Genomic DNA, 18,936 nt, shown 5'->3' with positions numbered 1-18,936 from the left:
TTTTTTTTATTAAAAAAAAAAGTGCAGTGACAATATCATGAAATAGAATGTAAAAAAAAAACCTGTTTTACACTGTACAGCACCTCCTGGTGCTTTGGCCACCAGGGGGAAACATAATATATAAATAGGATTATGAGCGAAGAAGACTGTAACAACTGCTTTGTAAGATGCAGTTGAGTCATTTTTTGCAGAGGATAAAGAATATATTCCCGTCAGTAGTGTTATATTGTCTGTCTATATGTGCTGAAGCACTATTTGTGTTCAAATATACATTGTTTATAACTCCACGACATCGATGCTCGGTCTGTCAATCCGTCTATGGCGTTTTGAATTGTGTGTTAGCATTAAGATAGAGGACCTTTTGTATAAGGCTAAAGTTATGTGGTTGTTTTAAATCCAAAATGTGTAATTTTCTTTGTTTACAGTTTAATTTCAGTAAACCTCAACTGGGAGTGACAATCAACAGCTTAAAGCCTCTTTTTCTGAAGAATTGTTCACTTTCTGCCCAACTGTTGTGAAGTGAGTTAAACTGAGCTTGATGCCACCATGTAGCAATCGTATCTCAAATTTTTGTACCCAAGTCAAAGCAAAAAAAAAAAATCATTGATGTACCCCTCTATTTATGACATCCACTTGATTTAGCTTCCTCACTCACAGGTTCCGCTCGATTAATAATCTTTTTTTTTTTTTTTTTAAGGAAATCTAAATAAAAAACCTAAAACCTTTAATAAAATCTGGTGGTGTGACCCAAAACAGAAGTTTTTGTCATCATTTTCAGTTCAGCTCAGTGATGGTTGGCTGTCTGCCAACTGGAAGTACCCTGGCACCTGGCGATGTTTACAAACATTATGAAAAGTACGTGTGTTTGTGTGCGTCTACCTGGCCACCAGGAAGAGCACGCAGCTCACGGCCAAGTAGGCCAATAGCATGAAGAGCCACACGCCCGGGGAGAACGGGTCCAGGAAAGAGAAGTAGCCTGGCCGACGACCCTGAAACAAACACACAGGACGGTGTTTACGTCCACGCGGTCAACTTTTAAATCACTTAATCCAACCCGACAAGGGCATTCAAAGCAGGAGGGGTTGAGGGTCTAAACGCCCCCTCTTAAAAAGGTGACGAGGAACACATCAACATCATCATCTCCACACAGTCAATGAGATTAATTAGTGGCCAAAGTTCCAAGCTGCCAAGATGAGTTTACTGTGAGTTAATCGACATTTACAGCTGTCCGCAACAGTGTGGCAGTAAACAATGCTAGTTGAATGTGATTAGCATATATTTCCCTGCTGTAAACTGATAGCATTACAATTATATGCTCTTGTTTGCACGGAAACATTCAGATCAACAGTCATAAAACAGGCCTCTCATGGGTAGTAAATACGGCGGAGTGGTGGGGAATATTGATATATCACGGCAAATAAGAGTTTCTATTCCCAAGGATCAAGCTGTAAAAAAAAATGAATTAACACAATGTATGTCGAGTGCTAAACAACACAATGTAGAACAAGCATACACGACTCAATTACTGGGGGAAAAAAAAAAAGTTAAAACAATACCACACTTTCCTTTAACATAAAGCATATCTTTATTTGCCAAGTATGTCAAAAACACAAGGAATTTCTCTCCCATTCTATTGGCCATGACTGTGTTGTGCAAGTTTACCTGTATTGTGTCATTAACGCTATGACAATTCAGGGTATCCTTTTTTACTACCTGCCCCTCCAAATTCAAAACTCTGTTATATTATAGCAATTTCTGTTGATATTGCTTTACTGGATAAAAAGGCTTTCAGGAATTCATGACATGATTTCATTTATAATAGCATAATTACCCAAGTCACTTTTAATTTACTGCCACAATATCAATAAAAGATCCCCATGTGCTTGTTACAAATTGTGTTTTTTCTTAATGTCAGTGTAAATTCTCAGTTATCCAGGTCATGGTACTCTGCAAAGGCTGAAACAAGGCAACTGGACTCTTCTTGTTCATTGACTTTGTCGTGTTTTTTCTCATTTTCTGAAAATATTCAAAAACGACGCTGTTTAGGATAATTTTTTTAATTTGAGTAAAAAAAAAAAATCGCAACTAAAAATTAAATAAAAACAAATTTAAACACGAAAAACTAATTCCAGTATAATAGTGGGTATGACACCAAAATACAGTAATTCATCAATTATTGATGTTTGAATACAACATGCAAATGCTTTGAATCGCCGCCCTGAATGCAGCAGCTTCTTCTGCCAATGTCAGCCATGTTTTTCTCGGGTGTTCACTTCATGTAAACACAGTGATGTAGGTCACTGAAGTGTAAATAGACAGTCAAACATATCTGATATATTGTTGGTTGTACATCGAATTTGGGCACTTTAGCGGGGCAGAACGCTCTTGTCATGTGTAGGGTCTTTCTGTGTGGACCCCGCATTTTTAGCTGCAGTGTAAATGGAGCCTTAAACTAAATTCAATTTATTTGACCGACAGTTGACCAGGATCCCTGCTGGAACTAACGGGAGAAAGATTAATATCTTTGGCTGGGATTAAAGGCTAGCAGTGTTAAAGCAGCTACAGGCTGTTATGTATGGTTTGGACTGGTTACAAGATTAGTGACGACAAATACAGTTAGCACAGGTGGCAAAATAAGTCACCCTCTGTACTTAAGTAGAAGTAAAAAAAAAAATCAAGTAAAGGAAGAAAATACAGATTACAGGCAGAGTACCTTCTGAACTTGTCACCAGCCAATCAAGTAAAAATTAATTTTTATACGTACCAGACCCATTTTGATAACTTGTCACAACGGGAAAAAAACATTTGCACACAAAATAGTTTTTGTCTCCCTTATGTCTACCGGACAGAAAATAATACAGTGTATCTGGGAACACAACTTTGCTAATGCTGTGAAGTGGCTAACGGAAAATGGTAAAGTAGCTAATGATAACTTTAAAAAATACACCTTACCTGAGTGATGCGAGGTGATATCAGTTAAATTCGTTTTGTGAGCACTGCTCGTCACTCAAAACACTTGTATCGCAGATCATCTTTCGCTACTGAAATGAATGGAAATGCCATTAATCTGTTCCTGCCTCCTCAAAAACCTGACCAAAATTTTTGTAATGTTTTTTAATAAGGGAAATAGCCTCCAGGGGGGCAGTATAATCCAATCATGCAGACACAAATGAGCAAGAGTTTCACAACCACTGTGTCTCAGTAAGCTGCTGTCATATTAGTAACCCTCAGAGAATAAAGAATAGATTCCTTACTATTGTAATAATGTCTGTCTACAAATCTTGCTTGAGATCAAAAACCTAATTCAACACTACCGTATAGATGCTGTTTATTAGCCTGTCGATAGCTGGTGGTATATAACTCCAGCTTCATTCAGCTTTGGGCACAGAAGAGGTGCGTCCCAACATGGTGTGAATTCTTGTATTGAAGAGGAGCTACTGTGCATGTACAGCTTTTAACGAGGGCAGAAACACGTCACAAATCAGACAACACAGATGAACGAAACGTTACTCATCATTATTTAACTTGTTTATCTAAATGTATATACATGCATATACAGTGGAATCTCGATAAAATGGACCCTGATATAATGAATATTGGATTAAATAGGCCATCGGGACTCCAAAAAATAAGTTTCCATTTGTCACTTAAACTGCCGTTGACAAAGTCTGTGAGTTCCAGAATTGGCCACTATTATTTACTGGTGCGATGGCACAATGCAGGCAGAGAATGGGACTGATGTATTTCCTGGTCACAGATATGCAATATGACTAGATCCAGTTCCAAAAGCTGTGCCTCCTGTGCCTACATGGTGGCCATATAATGTGGGGCATTGACGTGGAGGCCATGTCATGATGGTTATATCTGTTGTCTATTGTATGTAGAGTGCATGCAGACAGAGAGCGAGAGAGTGAGAGAGAGTGAGAGAGAGTGAGAGAGAGAGAGAGAGATGGTGGGCAGTGTTAACTGGGGAATACAAACAAGTTTGGAGTGTGGAACATGCTATTTCTGGTACAGTAAAGTACAGTACAGTTCGGTACCGCTCACCTCTGGATTTGGAACTAGGAAGCACACTAATTCCTCGCAGCTCATGAACAAGACTACAAGTACTCACAAGAAGTACTGTACATCAACATTGGGACCATTACGAAGCATATATTTATATTTATTTAAAATATTTATTTACAATAACTTGCTTGTCCTGTACTAGGTGTGTTAGGCTATGAAAAAACCCGACAAATCAACAATTTTTTTTATAAGGATTCAAAAGTACAGATTTATCTAAGATAATTTCAAATGTAGAGAGAAAAAGTAACAAGTCATCAGAAAAATAAAAACTCAATAAAGTACAGATAATGAAGAAATCTACTCCAATACATTAAGACTTCATCACTTCCAACCACTGTTCGAAAGTAACAGACCAGAGGGAATAATATAGTGTTTCATTATCTATCACCAACAGCCATCGTTCCCTAAATGGAACCAATTACGAGTGAAGCAGTGCCACGGCGATGTGTGCACTTGTGTGCGTGCCGTGTGTGTTTGTTTGTGTGTGTCGAGCGGACATTCGGAATATGATCTACTTCCATCTGCTTAGTGACCATGAAAGGCTCAACGGGACAGTTAAACGGTGGAGCTGATCACATGAGCAACTGTTCTGTTTATATCGACGCAATCATGTATCTAGCTCTTCAATTACCATGTCAGCAGCCCCCCCAAAAATCAGTCTGATGCTAAATTGTCAATGATGAAGTCTCTGGGGACACCATGAATGCGAGATTGCCTCACTAATATGTTGCTTAACCCCTAGCAAAATTAAATTTGCGGCACACGAGTGGGATCATTTTGTTGAGGATTTGTTATGATCAACAGGGCCCATTTAAAGCTGCGCTGAGATGAACATTCATTGATGCATTAGCCCGGCAGAGCAAAAAAAGGAGAAAATGAACAGTTTGTAGGCATGATGGGAGTGTAACGCCCAATGATGATGAAAACCTGTTGCTGCTGCTCGGATTGCGTTATTAGCCCTTTGTGCTGACACACCTCCTCCTCCTCCTCGTCTTTGCTGGTCGAGACTGGCTGCGTGCTGAAGCACCGTTCTGTTAACTGCCAGGCACTCTTCTCCGTATTTTAAGTTCCCACTGAGGTGCCGTTACAAAGATGAAGAGAGCTGCAGCGATGCCAACAGATGGTGGCCAAAAGATCCAAAATTGAGAGTGACAACACATAGTTAATTTTTTGAAAAAAGGCAAAAGAATGTGGTGTTGCGCTGCGGATCTTGGTGCCTTAATATAATTGTATAAAAAGAAAGCTTATGCTATCGAGAGCTCCAGGGGAAATTATCCGCTAGAAGGCTGCAGCAGATACATTATTTTGCAAATGGAACTGCATAAAAAGTCTCCACATTTCCCTTTTCTCCCCTTCTTCATGAAAAAGAACACTTTGAAAAGCCTGAATCTCTAAAAACATTTTTCCAGCTGTTACACATAAAATTGTGCCAGCAACATTTTTTGTAACGTTTTTAATGAAAACAATGGCAGTCTACAGTGCTATATTTTATATAAAAAATAAAAAATACAGTAATAACATAATGCTATAGAATGTAAATAATTAAACCGTTTATCCATCATGATTTCATGCGTTAATGCCCACTGACATTGTGCTCCTTCTGGTGTGGGTGCATTGGCCACCAGGAGCCAGTATAATACAGATAAACATAATACTTGAAGAAGCGTTTCGCAACTAGGTGACTCAGTAGGCTGCAGAAATATTAGTTATTTTTCGCAGAGGATAAAGAATATATGCCTGTGATTATTGTGATATTGTCTGTCTGCATATGTCGCCGCACTGTTTGTGCTCAAATATCTGTTGCTTAAAAGGCTATAACCACCACAAAATCAATGCTAGTTTTTTTAGCCTGTCTATGCAATTTTCCATTATGTGTTAGCATTAAGCTAGCACACATTTTTAAGTTATATAGTTTGGTTAAATGCGCAACGTGCAATTCTTTTTGTCTTATGTTTAAACTTCAACTCAGAATGGCAATAAACAGCTTTAAACTTTTTGGAAGAATTGTTCACTATCTGCTCCTTGTTGTGAAATTGGCTGCCACCACCTAGTGCTCATGACTGTAATTTTTGCTCGCAATTCATAACAACCAAATCGGCCGAGTGACAGCTCCTATCCCGAAAAACCCATAGGTACAGTCACTCGTAAATTGGGGTACAACTTTATGTCATTTCCCTGCATTCATGAAGCCAAGTCATTAAGCTGGCTTGGTTGTATTTTAATAATAAATCACCACGATCAACTAACAATGAGAGGGTGTTGAATGAAAAGCTGCAAAAGTCCTGCCATGCGAAATACATACAGTGGTACCTCCAACTTTAAACAAGTGGAATTCAAGCAACATTTTCAGGAGTAATATTTTAACAGGCAGCACAGTTATTAGCATGTCTGCTTTAAAATTCTGGGGTTCTGGGTTCAAATCTGGTATGCCACTTTCTTATATGCTGCAATATTCTGTTAATAATGTGAATTTGAGTGTGAATGGTTGTTTGTCTACATGTGCCCCGTGATTGGCTAGCGACTCGGACAGGGTGTACCCCGCCTCTCACCCAAAGTTAGTTAGGATAGGCTCCAGAGCTTCCTCCTCTTCCCTCTCCCCAGGGCGCTCCACTGTGGTCATTGGCCCTCTCTCCCTCGGGCTGTGTGGGATCCCCGGCTGACTTAGGGCTTATGGTAGGGTGTCACCGCCTCCTGGCTTGGACAGGCCCGCCTTCTGGGCCTTGTTCTGGTAACTAGGCTATGGTCGGTTTGGGGGCGGGGGGAGTTTGGGGTAGGGTGGGGAGGGGTTTCCCCCCCTTTCTCTGTGGTCTATCAGCCGGTTGGGCCGGGCACAGACTGTACATACTCTGCATATTGGGCACACTCACATCTCATTCAGGGTCCCCTGGGAGACTGGCACGAGGCATGATGGGGCGCGTGCCGGGCCGGGTGCTGGCACATCTGTGCTGATTTTCGGTCTGGTCGCTCCCCACCTCTGGGGGGAGGGCAGTGTCGGGCTGGGGAGGACACTTGGCCTGTTCTCTGGTCCACCCACGGATTTTTAATGCACCAGATACATTCGCACATCCTTTGGGGAGATGGCTGGCCTGGGTGCCTGCACTCAACCCCCCCCCCCCATGACTCATGGGACAGACTAAATTTCTATTAATTATCCCAATATTATAATTTCCCATGTCATATTTAAACGTATCAAAACAAGAAAGAAACAACAAAGGTGCCTTGATTCAACCTTTACCATGACCTGGAAAACTGAGAATCTACTCAGCTCACCACTTTCCCGATGTGCTACGAGAAACAGTAAACGATAATTGATCTGTTGTATGACACTTATCTCCATATTCTGCAAGGTCAAAATAGTCCAACTTCTTTAATAATCTCGCGTGATGTGATTAATCACTCCCAGCAGTAAATGTGACTGCCTGTGATATGGCTGTAATTAAGGATGAAGTGTCACTAAAAGGGTAGCGCACTTATTAATAATAACTTGTCAGCAAGTATTGAATGTGTTTCAGACAGTCACCAGTGCTTTCCAGTACATGTTTGGCCTGCGCTGTTCCTACGCGCTCACTGTATTTGTGGAGAGTGTTTGTTTGTTTGCACATGACAGACAGTGAGACCACAGCGCTGTTTGTGTTTGCGTGTCGACGTTTCAAAGCTTGTCATGAGTTGTTTGTGCTGTCACTCATTGACAGTGTGGGCTTGGGCAGCCCAGTGTGTAAGTTTCTGGGAGTTGAAGAAGACGTGTCTGATCTCCTAGTACCGAAAATATGTTGTTCCCCAATCATAGTAACTGTGTGATGCCACATATGGAAGAAAACTCACGTCATTACTATTAACTACTGCTGAATAACTAAACACAGTTGTTTAGTCATATTTTCCAAGTTCAGTTCAGTTTGGAATTAAACACTGATCTTGCATACGCTTAAACATCTCCAAGAAGGAGACAAACATTAGTTCAATTTGCATGAAAAGTGATCATTCTCTGTTGACCAAGCAACAGACTGCGATGTGTCAAGTTCCACCCTTTAGTCTACGTTGACATTATGTTCCCGGCAGCCAAGGCAACGCCTTTTCAGCCCAATGTGGACAAAATGGGATGGTCGTGACAATGCCTGCGGGGCAGGCTGAGCAAACGTGACAGGCTGTGATTGCCGTGGATCTCCAAACAGAATTGTCCAAATATTTGCCATGGCAGCCAAGGGTGCGGATGAGAAACCTCGTCAGCCGTAGTAAAAATGGGTGCAACTAAACCTGACAGTATGTAACAGGGTGTATAAAAACTTGGAGGCGGTCCATAGTGGGACTATATTTCCCGGCATGTCACACTCACTGCCTACAACTCTTCTCAAGCCATGTATTTAATTTACCAACAATGCCTGCCGTGGCATACCTGTTTAGAATGTTTAATGTTGAATGTGTGTTTGTTAGAGAGAAGCCAAGACAGAAAACTAATATTATTTAACATTTATTGAGCAGCAGTATGTGCCTCCTGCGCTGATGCCAACTCTGGAGCCAGACCCAGCAGGAGAGCTTTATTTTACTCTGCCGGAGCTACAAATGTGCTGCAAAGCAGCCTGGCGCCCATGTTTCATCCGTAGAAACGTGAGAGACCCCATCAGAACCTAGAAGTGAACTTATTGGCTTCTCTGGTAGACTGTGGGCTGCACCATAGTGCGCCTTTGAGCCTCCAGGACTGACCAGCCCCGCTCCACCACGGCTAGTGTTAGACCGTGAGAAAACTTAGCAAGACTTGACCACGGCACAGTACGTTTCAGGCAAGGGGGAACAAGGGGGTCTAAGGGGTGCTGTGGCCGCCGGGAACAGAGTGTAAATGTGGCTGGTTCACGTACACAATCATCACTTTTGTACTCTCCTCTGTTTGGGCGGTGCGCATTCTGCTTCATTGGGGAGGAAACTGCAAAAATCACGCCGCATTGAACACATAAGTAAGAATACGCAGCACTAACAAACAACACAGGAGGAGAGTGAGGGTCTCCTGTGCTTATTTCTCAGCTATTGACATGGTAAGGAGACAAATTCAATTTGAGAGGGACGCTGCAGCCAAGTGGAGATTATAAATTATACTCCACTAATATTGCAAAGAGTAGTGCGAAGACAGCAACAGCTTTTTTTTTTTTTATTATTATTATTTTTTTTTACGACCAGTAGTTGTTTATAGAGCACATACCTGTATGGTATCAGCTCAGCTCACTTTTAACCCTGCTGACCAAGTATCACAAATAGTACCCCGGAATTGTACTTGTTACATGGGAAAGCAATAGAGTAGGGTGACTGAACAGATTCATTTTCAGTTCAAAGAAAATGTGGTGTGTTACTCCATTTGTGAAGTTTGATTAAGTGTGTACATTATTATCCCAACCGTGATGCACACACACCCACACCACTTGTCCGAATGTGTGTGCTGCAGAGGAAGTCAGCTATCCAGGAAAGTAGCATAACAAATCCACGAAGCATGTGTTACTCCGCAGACAGCAGTATTATTTTGAGTTATTGTTACTTTGATATGTTTACTGGTTGCAAGTCATCCAATTTGCTATGTAAAACACATCCTGCAACACCTTCTTCTTTGTCCGGGACCAGGGAACCCCATTAAGTGTGAACAGAGCCTTAGTTTTTGCCATCACAACTTTTAACAATAGAAATAAAAACAAATGCATCCCAAACTGAAATAAACCAAACTGGTCTGTTTGGTGGGTTGAGTTTAATGGTCCTTCCCTATTTATCTTTGTTAGTTACTTGACTGGTGGCTAACTTCTTAAAATAATGGCTGACAAGGCAAACCATTAGATGGAAGAGAATACCAAATAATGTCAATGATCATTTTTGTGAGCTATTCTCAACAAACACAACATCGAGACATTGAGGGAAATAACATTGCTCTTATTAAGAACCAGAAAAAGCCCTTCTTTTGACATTTGATGGTCTTCTTTTCTCTGTCATGTGTCTGAAGGAGCTGTTGAGGTTATCCGGTCAAGGATGTCACCTATTCATCCCGCTTCTTTGTATGCACACCACCACGTTTGCCCCTGGAGACTGCCTGCATGAATACTGACTCATTGAAGGACACTTCCCATTGTCATTTCAACTCTTCTTCTTTTCCTCGGCTTGCTTCTCCGCTCTCATCTCTCTATCCCCTCCCTCAGCATATTCCTTACTCATTTACTTCCTCCTTCCGATCTTCTGTATTCCCCCCTGCTCCATGCTGTCAACCGTGTCTGCGGGGGCAATCCAAAGAGGGAGCGTTTGATTCAGTGGAGGTCACATACAACATAATCTCACTGCCTCTTGAGCTCTCCTATACACATGCAACACAGTAGCCCACAGACTTGGCATTTGTTTTTTAGAGTGAACAGGCGTTCTTACGAGAATGAAGCAACAAGTTTATTATAGCCCTCCAACAAATTACAGGAATTTTCCTCCTGCCAAAACTTGCCGCAATACAACCAAACTATTGAAAATACCTGGAATATATAGGTGTAGAAGTTACACACGTTTTATTGGATTCTATTAGGTGTATGTGTAGCTAACGTATAGTGCATGTGACGCCTACACAATCACAGCATTATGTGTGTGAGTCTATAAAGTATGCCACACTCTGCCTTCAGGGTCACTACTGAAACCAACACAGCTCCTTTTCAACCCTAATGAACCTCTATGTGGAATTATGCAACAGACAAACTACTAGTGACTACTTTTGACGTAAGAATCCCCGGCTTCAAGGAAATGATTGTTTTGACTTCTCTTTAAGACTCCTTTACCTCACCTGGCTTTGTAGCACAGATGATGAAGGTGACAGAAGTGAACGTTTCTATGAGACCAGGCAGCCAGTAGCTCAAGGTTGCATTGCGTCACTGATCAATAACTATGACGACCGACTGAGGCCAGCAGTGGCACGCGCATGAACTGTCTGCTCATTTACAGAAAACGATGTGATTTTTGTTTATAATTTATTTCTGTTATGGGAAAATGTCTAAAGGGGAAAATTTAAGGTTGAACTGTTTAAGGACACTGTTTTTCCCCAAATGCGATTCTCCAGCAAGAAATTGATCGAAAGTCACACGGCCGTGTCTTACGCTATATATAAATTTTTCGAAAATTCCTTAAAAATGCTTTACAATGATCTATAGATTGTGGTAATCAGGTATCATTTGGTGAAGATATGTCCATTTAAAGATCGGAAGCGGCATTATAGCGTTAGCCTAGGAACAAGGATGTTTTCTTTACACCACGAGTATTATGGCCTCTTGTTGGTTCATACGTGTACTGACGTACATCTTAATTAAATCCGCAGTTGCGGAAAACCCCAAGCTTTCTGTTGATACCAAACATGATGTGGTTTTCCTTGTTTTCCGCATGGGAGCAACCGATTAGTATCGTTGATTTCTCATCATTGTCGGACTTTTCTCATGGAGATTTCACTGTACCCTCTCAATAAAAGCATTTTTTTTAGCCATTAATCTCATAAAATTTTTTTTTTTTAGGCATTAATGTAATAAGTTCACATCAATTCCAGCTGGGAAGTGATCTTTACTTATTTTTCTGAAAATCGATCTTTTTGATAAAGTCAGTGCTTTATGGGCTGTAGCTCAAAACACGGCTGTGTGACTTCCGAGCGGTTTTGCGCAAAAATTATATAATGGAAATAGAAATTTGTTCCAGGGTCAGACTGTTGCCATCATAAAACCATTACTGTAAATACAGGATAGAACCCTCACACAATTATTGGAAAACGTCGTGAAATTGATGTCCCCCCCCCCCCAAATGTTTATAAATGCCTATTTTAATAGTTTAAACTGTAAATATACTACGTGATGTTCCCAAAACACTTCACAACACTATTATTTCAAATTCATCTTACATTGTCCTTAAAAATAAATGTCACACAGGAGAGCAAAGACAGACACGTGCGGCAAAGACTCCGTGACTTCCACGAACAACCGAGGATAAACTCCTCCATAGCCTATAAAGATCTTAAACAATCGAGATGTACCACTTCAACATATTTTCTTGACACAAATACGATTAGCCAGGGCTTTCTCGCTAACATGTGACATCTTATGGCTTTTGCAGAAAGTTTTGATGGTCATATTGCTGAACTTCATGACTGTGGTTTGAACTATGGATGCTTCTTATCAATTAAGAATCCTGTAGATTGTGTGAAATTGATTGCCGTTTAAATGTGTCTCAAAGTCTTTCAGTCAAAATGAAGTGCATTACTTGGCTGCAATTAAAAGAGGAGGTTAAGTTTCAAGTAGGTTGCTGTCTAACGAATGACAGGATGAACATGCAGGCCCTTCCTATCCAGAACATTCAGAAAGATTTCTTTTCCCATCCCTGCATCCATTTTCTACAGGGCTTGTCCTCACTAGGGTCACGGGTGACATGGAGAGTATGAAGATATAGGATAAAAAAATTTCAGAACAATGTTACATAAGTGTGAATGTGAGTGCAAATGGTTGTTTGTTTGTATGTGCCCTGCGATTGGCTGGCAACCAGTTCGGGGTTTACCCCGCCTCCTGCCCGATGACAGCTGGGATAGGCTCCAGCACGCCCGCGACCCTAGTGAGGAGAAGCGGCTCAGAAAATGGATGGATGGATGGATGTTACATAAATATGTGCTAAGCAGTGAGTGGCTTTTGTTTATTGCATTAAAATAGTAAGCAAGCAAGCTAATATACTATAGGTAACTTTTATGGACAGAGCACCTTTTGTTTGAAGCCACCCACTATTTCAAGAGAGCAAAAGTATTGGAACAGACTATTAAATTAACTTGGGAATAGTACGTGAATAACATTTAATATTTGGTGGCATAACCCGAACTTTCAATAACTGCATCAAGACTGGGACCCATTGACTTCACCAGACTGTTGCATTCTTCATTTGAAATGCTTTTCCAGGCCTTTACTGCAGCCTCTCTCAGTTCTTGTTTGTTTCTAGGAGTTTCTCCCTTCAGTCTCCTCTTCAGGAGGTAAAATGCATGCTCTATTTGGTTAAGGTCCAGTGATTGACTTCCAATACTTTTGCTCACTTGAAAAGTGGGTGGCTTCAAACAAAAGGTGCTCTGTCCTGAGTGTGTGTGTGTGTGTGTGTATATATATATATATATATATATATATATATATATATATATATATATATATATATATATATATATATATATATAAACACACACATATATTATATATATATATAAACACATATATACATTTGTATAAATGTGTTTGCATATTTTTCACAAACGTCAAACTGTGAATTGTACAATCACAAGGGACTTTAAATATTCTATTCTATTTTGATTGGCTCTGATGTTGTCTCAGAGTAAATAGCAATTAATACCATGAGTGTTACATAATTCAGATATGAGAGATATGCAGACATCAAATGACCAATTATATTGGGGAAATAGATAGCCAACCTTATCTCACAATCATTGATCTGACTCAAACTTACATGAAATTTTTGAAAGAAGCAGCAAAACCCCATTGAAGAAATCGTTTTTGTGTCACGTCACTAGTGGATTAGAAGTGAACAAGTGCAGTAAAGAAAGGGCTCAACTGTGAGAAATTACTGTGAGAACTGTGAGTGAGTGACTGTGAGAAATGGCAAGAGGAGAATCAAGAAAGTGTGATGAAATTAAACCATGTGGTAAAGAACCTTCACCTTTCCCTTTTTATTTTGAAACCCTCCACTCACTGGTGGCTCTCTCGATACTAAATTGTCTTGTCTATTGGTCTTGTAATGACCACTTACCAAAGAATAGTGCGTCAACCGGGCCACGTCTGTGCCAATCGAAGCGGGCGATGTTTGTGTGTTTGTGTGAACCCTGTGGGATGTCAGCCCCTTGTCGCTTCCAGCTGGTTGCCTGCCTCCTACTTCATAGGCGCCACGCTACTCGGCACCCCATTAAAACTACACCTCCTGAGGCCATCGATTGATTCTTCCCTCCTGCTCAATTGAGTGCCTGGCTGCTCCACCTATTAGTACTGTGCGCTGACCACGGGGAGGTACAAAAGAGGGGAGGTTTACAAGAATGGGAGACAGGACAGCAATAGGAAATGGATAAAATGCTCCTGAAGGATGACAAAAGACAGTTTGGGCTGCCATCGGTGCTATGCTAAGCGTTCCTTGGGTCACCTTGAGTGTTAGAGGAGGGCGGCCCTGATTAATGGGCCTCTGATTCTGCAAACATTGGCTTGCATCCTGCTGCACTCATGTTGTTTCAAGGTTTCTTGCTTCGGTTTGCTCTCCTGATACAGCAGAGGTTAAGGAGGGCGCAGGGTAGAGGCAAGACATTAGCCCTGTTTGCACCATGCTGGACAGTTTGTACAAAATCCTTTATGGCTGCATTGCCAAACCTTGTATGGGGATAGATATCTTCCATCAGGGCATCAATAACTTTGCAAGTAGACACATTGTGGTCTGTTGCCCGGTCAACAAAAAATTCACAACAATAAGATACAATAAGCCACAGGAACCTTTTAGTTCTCTGAATTACAACGTCCAACAAGTGTTAGGAACCATTCAGATAGACGCGAGCGTCTCTGTTGTTCGTAGCTTGTCTGCAGGCTGCACTTAGATGAATGTCCTTCAATCGCCTAGACTGTGTGGGATATAACTCACCAGGTGGACGCGGTACATGATGCTGATACCGAGGGTCATGAAGGGTTTGGAGAAGTCAATGACCTTTTCACGCTCCGCTGTGATGGTGAGGCCGGCGACTGCCAAGTCAGCTTTCTGAAACAGACACAGTGAATAGTTGCACGTCATTCCCAGAGCCAAAGACCTTCTGAACAAAGCTGTGCCCATGTTCTGTACATAGAGAAAGACTCTACAAAGTGTAACAAAACGAATACTACGCATTTAATGGTGCTTAAAATAGTAAGCCATGAAGAAATTCAGACGTTTCAGTAATTACATGTTCAGAGATCTCGCTTTATACTGTGTCCTGCGTCTGAGACGCACAAAAATGAGCAGGGGCATAAGGTATGATCAATCTGCGTCCACAAACACACAGGATTGGCTTACCTACATGTGTGTGTGTTGCTGAAGTGCTTCAGCGAATCATTATCCACTAAAAGCACCAGACCTGTCTTGGTGCTAGGATATCAGAGGCAGAGAAGAGCGGGTTATCGTTCCATAAATACAACGGACAATAGACTTTTTTCCGGATTCGATAAATTTTCATTGTTGTGGTAACACCCGGCGTGCCGCTAACGACGCAGCGAGCCGCTGGTGGAACAGCTTTGGATCCGTAGTCACACAACTTGGATACTTAAGGGAAAGTCAATTATTTATTACGTTCGCTAGCCCATGAGCTACCTAGCTAGTGAGCTAAGGAGCTAAACAACTTGCTCTGTCTCGCTCAATAGTAGCGACATTGTTTAAACAGAGGTCATTAACTGGCGGACCGCGGTCTGCGACCGGACCCAGAAGCAGTCCCATACGGACCAACGCCATAGCCAAAAAAGAGGTTTTAATTCAAGACATACGAGGCGGATTTATTTTAAGCAGTGCAACATTTTCCAGGCTTTACGGTAGTGATGAACTGTACCGACCAAACGCATGCGAATTCAGCAACCCCCATCAGCCAATCAAATCTGCATCTCAGGCGGTAATCATTGATTGCGCGCAGCCCAGACAGGGACGAGGAGAAACATATCAAGGGAGAGAAAAAGAGAATCAGCGTGGAAATTGAGTTAAAGACGGAGAATGATCAGAAAATGACTGATAAAGGAAGATAACATTTGGAACAAATTATGCTTTAAATGGAACGGACAGATTTTTGTTGTTCTTCTCAGTGGGAACACAATAAAAGTGCATATATGTGAAACGCCATTATGAAACAAAAAAAGGTTTTGAACAAACATAACCTCTAAAACAGTTCAGTTGTTAAGATTTGTTAAATTACAATATGTAAAATAGTTTGAGACTATTGTCTTAAGATGCCAAACAGAAAAGGGGAAATTCTAACTTGTTTTTTATTTTTCTGAATCACTTTATTTGAACACGTATAACTTTCTCTTTTTATTTACTTGCTATTATTGTGAAATGCAACCCAACTTTTATTTAGTAAATGAGAGAACGTTACAGTATGTACCGTTGTTCTCATATGTTTGATTACCAAGGCAGAATGTGTGAGACGTGTACAATTCTTTAATTATACTCTAATATCAATATATTAGTGGCATACAAATACCTTTTTTTGTGTGAAAGTTATGGGGAAAATATATCGTTATTAAAAATGTTTATCGTGGCAGGCCTGAACACATAAAATATTGAGAGAGAGCAAGAGCAATGGGTAATACAAAAAATATCGTACAAAAATAAATATAAAAGATAAAGCAAGAAATGTGACATAGCGGAGGATTAATGTATCTGTATTCCATGATGATTAGTTGCCGGGACTCATTGTTCTAGGGCTGGGACTCATTGTTTCCGTGACATGTGCATCCAAGGACCCAAATAGTATCAAGTGTAAAACGATCTATGCATGTTTAACAACCATTTTAATAAACAGATGAGCACGACAAAGGAAGGGAGCAAAGACTGCGTACATGAAGCAGTCTTGTACTTGTAGTATCCATTAATTGGGCTATTTGTGTTGAGGCAACCAACATCCACAGGGTGTTCAAAGTTCTGGAACACCCTGTAATCTTTCTCAATGATAAAATGTAGGCATTTGTACAGGGTTGGGAGCTACAGTATGGACGTTTTCAGTTTTGTCCTGATCTAACTTGATTGACAATTGCTTAGGTGATGGGTTGTGCTGTTTTCATGCAATCCTAATAATGTAACCCTTGTATTGGCTCTCACTCGATTGTGCAAATGTACCCAATCAAGTTTATGTAGCCTTGGTCTGAAAACCTATGTGACTTTCCAAAAGTTTGGAACACACATTTATAAATGATAAATACATAAGCGGTCGAAGCAGCGGCTGGTAAAACAGAGAAACAAAATGGCCAACAAGAAAACAAGGCAGTAAAATGTAATTGCGAGGGAGTCTTCATCTCCTTCAGGGACACAAAGTGGAAGCAGCATCACTTCGGTCGCTGCGGGAGAATGAACGGGATTGTGAAGAATGGGAGGGCGAGTGAATAGGAAGGGGGGTGGGCAAACACCGCATCGCTGCAGATGCCGCTGCAAATCCATAACCTGCTGTTCTTTGTTAGATTTGTTCCATAATTAATCAACCATTTAGATCATATTCAAAAGACTGGCCTTTGAACCCTCACCTTCTGCCCAGTCGTTGCCTCAATTATTGCACTCAACAAACCATGCTCACCTACAGTGGATAGACAAAGTTTTCCCCACCCCTGTTCAAATACTTTGTGTGATATAAATAATAAGACCAAGATAAATCATTCAAAAACATAAACTATTAAGCTAACCTATAACCTGTACAACTCAAATGAAAAAAAAGAGTTTTTGATCTCATTAACATCAGATGAAGTTCAGCTGTTCTGGGAGGCTTTCCCGACATTTTTGTAGGAGCATTATGGTCCGCAGAGAGCTTCCACGGCATCAGAGGGATTTCATTGCTCAAAGTTGTCAGTCAGGAGGAGTGTACAAAATTATTTCCAAGGCATTAAATATACCATGAAAGACCGTGAATACAGTAACCATAAAGTGGTGAAAATATGGCACAACAGTGACATTACCAAGAACTAGATGTCCCTCTGAAATTGCCGAAAAGGCAAGCAAAGAATTGTTCAGGGAGGCTGCCAAGAGGACAATTTCAACATTCAAGGAGCTGCAGAAATTTCTGGCAATTACTGGCTGTTTATAACATGTATCAAAAATCTCCCATCTTCTTCATATGTCTGGGCTATGGGGTAGGGTGGGAGGAAGCCTGTACAAAGCTTATTTGTGAGTATGGTCTGCACACACACGAGCACATAGCACATGGTGGCCTCGTGTATCCTGCTGTCCGATGCGCCTGCGGGGCTTTCAACCTTCATCATCAGCATTACCAAACCTCTGCCTCATCTTTTTCTTTCTTTCTTTTTTTTTTTTTTTTTTTTTTAAACCTCACAGTTGTTTGAAAGTCTGATCGGCTGCACCCAGCGCTGGAAGGAAGCCACACGCAGGGAGCAGCCGTCGAGGCAATTTCGACAAAGGAAGATCCTTTGCGAGATGAACACACAGTTGTTACAGTGGCTGAATTATTTATCTGACAATAGAATATTAATATTGATAACTGGATTTCTCTTCCTGCCTGCTGTTATGCCTTCTAGTGCTGTTAACTGAAAAAATATATCTGCGGTTCAGCTTCCTATTAGATCTTAGTAACCCAGTAAAAGGCTTGAAAATAAAATGTTAGGACAAGAGTGAAAAGTGTGCTGGTCTGGGCTCCACTTGTCCTGTTTAATGGTTATCTTAGGTTGTGTGACAGTTGTCAAAGTATCGCAGTGAAATATTCTTTAGTGCGTAAAGCAATGGCTGCTGCAAAAGTACCGAGTGTCCCGAGTAAACCCAGGAGGTCTTCTGTCATTGCTGTGCACTGAGCTGGCAAACACTGCACTTTATGCTATTTTATGCATTTGATCCGCTTCGAAACCTTTAACCAAATAAGACAAACTGTTTCATTCCATAGTGGAAACATCCCTCCAAATGACCTTTACCCCATGACAAATCTCGCCGCTCTGACATTTTGTCAGGCCCTCACAGTGCAAGTTGCTGTTGTAGACACAAAATACATTGTTTCCACCGAACAAGTGATGATGCGTCAATGAATTCAGCAAAGGAAAACGTAACACCGAAGCGTTCATTCTTTGTCAAGCGCTCAAGTGACTGCAGAGCATGCTATGCCCCCTGCCACTAACAAAATGTACCACTGCAGCTGGAAAC

The 18,936-nt window shown here is 41.1% G+C and overlaps 1 protein-coding gene across 2 annotated transcripts in view; it reads right to left on the bottom strand.

Annotated features, from left to right (window-relative positions):
• Window positions 1-18,936, bottom strand: part of grik4 (glutamate receptor, ionotropic, kainate 4) — a 408,097-nt gene that overhangs the window by 16,125 nt on the left and 373,036 nt on the right. For both annotated transcript variants that reach the window (XM_061782686.1, XM_061782687.1), the window contains 2 exons: window positions 14,710-14,823; window positions 880-989 (listed from right to left, as the gene is read on the bottom strand). In XM_061782686.1, the coding sequence (XP_061638670.1) occupies window positions 880-989; window positions 14,710-14,823 (224 nt within the window). The remainder of the gene's footprint in view (window positions 1-879; window positions 990-14,709; window positions 14,824-18,936) is intronic.

Source organism: Phyllopteryx taeniolatus, chromosome 8 (genome assembly GCF_024500385.1).
Source record: "Phyllopteryx taeniolatus isolate TA_2022b chromosome 8, UOR_Ptae_1.2, whole genome shotgun sequence".
NCBI classification, from domain to species: domain Eukaryota; kingdom Metazoa; phylum Chordata; class Actinopteri; order Syngnathiformes; family Syngnathidae; genus Phyllopteryx; species Phyllopteryx taeniolatus.
The sequence above is the reverse complement of the archived record's forward strand: the minus strand, read 5'-3'. Positions and strand labels throughout refer to the sequence as shown.